This window comes from Xiphophorus maculatus, chromosome 19 (genome assembly GCF_002775205.1).
Source record: "Xiphophorus maculatus strain JP 163 A chromosome 19, X_maculatus-5.0-male, whole genome shotgun sequence".
NCBI lineage: Eukaryota > Metazoa > Chordata > Actinopteri > Cyprinodontiformes > Poeciliidae > Xiphophorus > Xiphophorus maculatus.
The window spans coordinates 15,603,144-15,609,856 of NC_036461.1; the positions used below are offsets into that span (position 1 = coordinate 15,603,144).

Consider the following 6,713-nt stretch of genomic DNA (forward strand, 5'->3'; position numbering starts at 1 on the left):
CAATAATTTCTTAATGTTAACAAAAAAAAAGTACTGGTTCCATTGGCAGATTATTTCACTTACAGTGGTTCCCAAAGATTTTCATCTGGGCCCCCCTATGGACTTACAACATGAGAGTAATGGTATTATTGTAAGTGAAGTAATCTGCCAATGGAACTAGGAAGAATTTCATCAATATTAAGAAATTATCAACTTAAAACAAGCTGCTTCAGCTTGGTGAAAAGTTACTTGGTTCACTTGAAATGAGACAAAACTAAGAAACCAGACTAAAAATACTTGGTAAGATTTTGTGCTTTTGCAGTGCTTTGGGTTTTTATTAGCTGTAAGCCATAGTCATCAAAACCAATCTCACAATATATATCAGTGTTAATAAATCTACATAACGAGTTTAGCTTTTTGGATTGAATTAACCATGTTGGATTATATTCCACTTTATTCAGATGTTGTATTGTTGCTTTGTTTCGTCTCTGCTGTCTGTTGGGAAACTCAGAAAGTAGCTTGTTGAATCTGAGATTGTCTCCTAGAGTTGAGATAAAAATATGCATTTGTAGTGTTTTAACAAAATCTACTTTACCTCTGAGGAGCTCTAAAGCCACACACCTGCTATAAGAGGGACAGTGAGGACTGGACTTTGTGAAACACTGGACGGCTGAGAACTGGAACGAAGAGAAAAGTGCTAATTTTTATTTTTTTTGGGGGGAGGGGGTAGTTTTATTTATTTATGGGTTTATAACAGTTGGAGTTTGTATTTAAAGATTTACTATTTGCTGCAACTAAAAACAAATCAATACACTGTCTAAGCTGTTACAAAGTGCCTTAAAAACTGGGAAGGCAGAACTTTTTTTGTATTTTGGAAAGCTAAGAAGGACATGCTTCTGAATTAGTGTAATTTATTGAAGTGATAAAGCATTTTGTGAAGGAGATACGAATGAAACGTGATTTTATTTTTTTTTCCTGTATAAATCAGACGACATGCAGCAGTGAGCTGGTTCGGCTGAACGGAGCGTCTCCGGTTCCGGTGTTCTGCTCTCCTCATGCACCGCACCGACTTTAGTCGCCCCACGTTTATTCCTCACTCCGATTATTAAAGAAATCAAGAGTTTAAACTGCACAGAAACAACGTTTACAGACACTCTGGAACAAAAAAATAATTAAAAGTCTCAATTTATTGTTGTTGACAAGTTTTTCGAAGACACAACGATGTGAGCTGAACAGAAAATGCTTCAGATTTTTCTTTTTAAGAATTAAAACTAAAGTGTAAACGTTCAACCATGTACAGGTATTTTTGTCACTGTAAATTCTGCTCCAATGAAATATTGTAAAAATGTTTATAAACTATATGTATTAAAGCCAACATGCTGTTACCGATAAAAGTAAAAGTATTGAAATAAGTTGTTCTTGCATCAAACTGTCGAAGTTCAGTCCATTTTATGGAGACTGATAGAGGCTTTTATTCTTTTAAATCAGATGCGAGGGCTCCTGTCTACTCCAGGTAGCACATTCACAGCGCTGCTGGTAGTTTTCAGTTTCAAATCTAATACAAATTTAAGAGGTCTCTCCTCTTTTCATGTGAAATAATGTAGAAAAATTGACTAAATGTACAATTTTCTGCTCATATATTTACGGTGATAAAAGTCCTCACTCACTGTGGTTAACCTTTTCCAACAGCTTTCAGGTCAGACGTTTACAGTCACATCATGCTAATTCAAATACTTACTTTTGGTTTTTTGATGCTTTGTTTACTCTAAGAGGTGGGCTGAATAAACATTTTAAAAACAAGAGTTAAGTTTTCTTTTTCACTAATCCACAAATGGTCAAAATTATTTATGCAAATAAACTGAAATGAACACACAAATGAAAGCTACTGAAAATGTGTCGCCTAGGTTTAAATCTACAAGAATGGGAGTCAAAAACCAACCAGAATTATGGCAGATGCTTGTCGAAAAACGCAACTGGAGTTTAATGAGTTACATTTAGCCAAATATCAGAGGGCATCCATGTACATTTGAGTCTGCATGTAAATGTAGATTCAATAACGTCCACCATAAATTCAAACCTGTGCACCCAATTATTAGAAGTTGTTGTGTAAATACAAATAAAGAATTAAAAATCATATTTAAAAATCCAAAACCGATATTACATTAAGAGCTAAACAGGTTTAACTTTTAACCAGCACTGCAGATTTGATCATAGTCATCCTCTGATCCACCCGCTCTAATACTTCCAGTGTTCACAGTTAAAAATATGTTGGTTTTTTTTTGTCAAACGTAAAACAATTAGCATCTTGAAGCATTCCATGATGAGTTTCCCAGGACAGTGTTGCTAAATAACAAACACAATTTCCCGAAAAGCTGTTCTATAAGTCTTGTTTGTCGACCCGCAGCTCCCAATTGGAGCTACATTACATTAGTTTAATTTAACCCACTTATTACCTGTGAGCTCGTAATGACTAGAGATGCACTGATTGCAGTTTTCTAAAGAGCCTGACTTGCTGAATCCAGTTCTGGTAGATACTGATTTTCTTGATAAGTGACACTGTCAGGTGTTATAAGGTCATAATACACCTTTGGAAAACACTGAACAATACAAACTCGTTCTAACCGCACATGAGGTAGTGTTCTCAAATAAAATGAGAAGTTTAGAGCTTTGCTGTCTAAACTATTAAATTAGGTAAACTAATTTAATAGTTTAAATCAGGCCTCCTACTACAGATGTGGAGGTAGATAAAATTGATGGATTAGATCGGCTTCACATGTATCGACCGATCACATAAAATTAGGAAATCGGGGCCGATCAATCAGTGCACCCCTAGTAACAACAGCTGATTTGCCCATAAAACATACAAAACAACACAAAATACTGAAGTCTGATGATAAAAAATAAGGAGGGAAGGTTTCCCATCGGCTGGCATCAGATGAGTGTTTTGTTCCACCAGATATAGACTGAGTTGAGTTCATGTTAGATTATGGTGTGCAACTTTAGCTACATTTGGATCAAATGAAAACTCAAAACACAGCAGATGCTAATACTGGTATCGTCCTCTCTTCCCTCCGTGTCCTCCATAGTCTCCATGTCTGTTGTGTCCTCCTTGGTTCCATCCTCCTCCCTTCCATCCTCCACCACCTCCCCATCCTCCTCCACCTCCTTGACTCCAGCCGCCGCCGCCTCTTTCTCCGCCACCGCCGCGCCCTCCCCATCCTCCACCTCCATCTTGCCTCTTCTGCCAGGGGGGCATCTCAGGCGGCGGGGCGTCTATCTCGGAGGGACGTCCTCCTCGGTCCGGCACTCTTCCCATCAAAACCTGTTAAGGTAACCAAACGTCTCTGTGAATATCACCCGTCAAGTTGAAGTATTTTATTTTTAATTTTTTGTATGTGGAAGCGTAATTTGCGTCTTGCACCTTGTTGACGGCGCAGGCGGTGTTCACCCGGCTGGAGCCGCTGCTGGTCTTCACCACGTTGCAGATGTCCTCCCTGGCCGCCAGCAGCTCGGCCACGTCCACCGAGGACTGAGGCTTCAGAGAGTGGCGCTTGGGCTGGTAGGCTCTGGCCATGCTGTCCACCTTCACCTGAGCAAACAAGACGCTCTTAGCAACAAAGCCACGCTCGTTGGCTAGTTTTCAGTGAGTAGCTCCGTGTTTACGTGCCTTGGCTCTGTCTGACCAGCCGAACGACTGAACGGTGACGTCCAGCCGCTTGATCAGCATCCTGCGGCGACACTCGTACTCTGACGACAGAATCGTGTTGATGCCGTGCAACTTCTCCTGCGGGGATACGCTTCGGTGAGAACTGGGCTCGGCAGGAACATAAAGCGTATGACTTGAACTTGTTTACTTACCCACTGCTCACTGCTCAGAGACTTCTGGAACACTGGAGAACCAATGAAGCCTTTAGGAAGTTCTTGAAGCAAATGCTCCACCTACGATTAAAGGTTTTCGTACTTTAGTAAATCATTTCTGCAAGGACGAACACCCCAAACAAAGAGTATGTGCCCCATGCACACCTCTCCTATTCTCACACTTTATGTTTCAGATCATCAGGCAGACATTAATATCACGCAAAGAGTGAAAACAGGAAGTTGTTTCCAAATGTATTAAAGGACAAAAACAGCTTTCTGTACTCGATGCTATGTTAAAATATTTCCTGTTTTTATGAGTTACTGCGAGTTGTGAAGCACCATGTTTTTGAGACCTTGACCTCCTTTGTCCTCAAATGATGTCTTGGTTTTACACTAAAAGACATCGAATGCTGTTTTCGAACTAAAACGGCTTCTGAATAAAAGAACTGCTACATGTGGATTATACTGACACGTATCCTAACCACCAGAGGCTAGAATATTATGACTGCTGATATTTAAAAAAACATTTAGATCAAGCAATATTTTATTATTTTCTTTCTAAGTTTTTAAGAAGTTCCAATGTAAACTGAGTCATAAATGAGGCTGCAGCAGTCCTCATTTCTAGCCTACACACATGGTCTTAGTCAAATCTAGATTTTTCAAATCTATGTGTAGGAAAAGTAGTTTCTTTTCCTACTAAATTTCCCAAAGTATTGCAGCGACACCAAGTAGAATCTCATTGAAATCAACAAGTCGTGTAAAAATAGAGACGTAACAAATCAGGCCAGCTAAAAATTGGCCGCCTGACTAGCCTCACCTTGTTTTTCACTTGAGAAAAAACCTCTGCTGCCTCTCTTCCTCCAGGCTCCGGCAGCTTCAGCGTCTCACAGATCGCTGAAAGCTCCCGCTGAACCGAACTCTCATCTCGGTGCTTCTCAGCGTCTCTTCTGCCGCTCACGATCTGAGCCGCCTGAAGCTCAGAGCTCAAAAACACTAAAACAAGGCCATCCTTGTTTTAAATTTCTCCCAATCATCCCTCAAGAAGCTGATTAAAGGGGGCGAACACTTACAGACAAACTTTAGGTGGTCTTTTGTGCTCCGTGTGCTGCCCCGGAGGATCCCTGAAACGGCTCCTTCAAAGGGACAGTGCAGCTCTTTCAGCAAACCGCTCATCTCTACCTGAAGGCTGTCCATGTCGTCTGAAGAGAGAAAACCAAGAGTTGGAAAGTTTGAAAAGATGGTAAGAGAGAAAAAATAAAATCATAAAAATTTATTGCAATTTGTTTAGGCTAACTAATATTAAAAGTGGAACTGAACCACAAAGCCTCTGAAATTTCAGCACAAGATCCTTGATGCTATCACAGGGAGGTATTATGTATTTCCAGGCACACAGTATCATTTTATTGCACAAAAATGTCATTATTAATAAGATGCCCTTTAAGAAGAATGTTTTTTTCTTAAGGGTTGTCTAAAAGTTTCTAACACATGCCACATTTTTCTGATTTTGTGTATTAAATAAATGACGTATCTTTCTACTTCACAATTGTGATAGGCCATTAGTAATAAGGTGTAAAGATTTCTGCAGGGCACTGAACGTTTCAAATATTTTATCTTTGAACCTTTAGTTGTCATTTATGGGCGTGACTCACCTGGTCCAGATGTAATGCTCTCCTCCAAACCACAGACGGGCTTCAGTCTAGACGCCAACCACCGACAGAGGTCCACATACTCCGGGGACGAAAGGCCTCCCTCTGCCGCTCTTAGCAGCACCTTCTCCTCCAATAGAGGCCCGTCATATCTGCGGAGCGTCGCATACAACCATGAGGTATAAAACATTCACAGAAGTCAGACTTATGTCATGTATCCTCAAACCGCAACTTTAGTCGTCTTCAGTCCTACTGAGGATCCGACTTGAGCTCGTCAGCTAGTCAACATGCTAGCAGCGATTTAGCTTACCCGAGCTGCTCCAAGGAGTCCAAAATGTCGCTCTCCATCCCCGAACTGTTGCTCCGTTGGTTGATTAAAACATGGTAATGTTACGGGTGGATGTGTGTCAATATAGACATGATTTGGACCCATTCATTTTCACCATGATGCCCGTGTATCCAAGGAGTTCCTTCAGCTACATAAGCCGGAGTGAAACAGTGATGATGAAAGGTTCCGCCACCGATAAAAACATAAATTCACAATAAAAGTAATAGTAGTAGTAGTAGTAGTAATAATAGTAATAATAGGTGGACCATAATCATACTTTATTTAAATGTCAGATATTATATATATTATATAAATGCCAGATATGATATAGGCGTGTGTGAAAAATGAGCTAAGGTCGACTGAGTCATAGACATGAATGTCTATATGGTTGAGTAACCAAAAAAATGTACTCGGGTAGAAGGAACAAAACTTCAGTACTTCCGTATTAGACGAAGAAAACAACTAAGAAAAATAAATGCAAATGGCAAAACTTTTAAGAAGAAAAAACATCTTTTAAAATCACATTCTTCCAACACTATTTTTTGGTGTCGCATAATGTCACTCAAGTAGAAGTTAGAAAAAAAAGAGTTTAGTGTAGTAAAATTACACTTAAAAGTAAAAATATCCCTAAACTTCATCTAGTAAATTTAACTAGTTTCTACCCACCTCTAACTATGACTACTACTCCTGGACTGAGCAGATGAGATTTTAAGGAGCAAATAGTTTTCTCGTCCTATTCTCAAATTTTCTGCAACGTAAAATAATGCCATTCCTATCTATCACCTAATCATCAAGTAGCAGGATGAAGTTACATGACGTTGTTGTGCTTTAAATGCCCATTTTGACCGGCTTAACACACTGGTAGGATATCAGTTGACTTATCACCAGATTGAAGTAGGCCT

The 6,713-nt window shown here is 39.7% G+C and overlaps 1 protein-coding gene across 1 annotated transcript; it reads right to left on the reverse strand.

Annotated features, from left to right (window-relative positions):
• Positions 1 to 1,148: 1,148 nt before the first annotated feature.
• On the reverse strand, positions 1,149 to 5,971 carry fam98b (family with sequence similarity 98 member B). The gene is made up of 8 exons (XM_005815692.3): positions 5,794 to 5,971; positions 5,487 to 5,635; positions 4,908 to 5,036; positions 4,655 to 4,830; positions 3,838 to 3,918; positions 3,647 to 3,763; positions 3,401 to 3,568; positions 1,149 to 3,301 (listed from the first exon to the last, which is right to left on the reverse strand). The coding sequence occupies exons 1-8, from the start codon at positions 5,829 to 5,831 to the stop codon at positions 3,023 to 3,025; spliced, it is 1,137 nt and encodes a 378-aa protein (XP_005815749.1). The 5' UTR covers positions 5,832 to 5,971; the 3' UTR covers positions 1,149 to 3,022.
• Between the last annotated feature and the right edge of the window lie 742 nt (positions 5,972 to 6,713).

What these genes read in the sequence shown, in the direction of transcription:
- fam98b (XM_005815692.3), bottom strand. Translation starts at nt 5,831, where the DNA reads ATGGAGAGCGACATTTTGGACTCCTTGGAGCAGCTCGG. An exon ending in AGACCACCTAAAGTTTGTCT is followed by an intron (nt 4,831 to 4,907) that starts GTAAGTGTTCGC and finishes GCCTTGTTTTAG; the next exon opens with TGTTTTTGAGCTCTGAGCTT. An exon ending in TTTCTCAAGTGAAAAACAAG is followed by an intron (nt 3,919 to 4,654) that starts GTGAGGCTAGTC and finishes CTTTAATCGTAG; the next exon opens with GTGGAGCATTTGCTTCAAGA.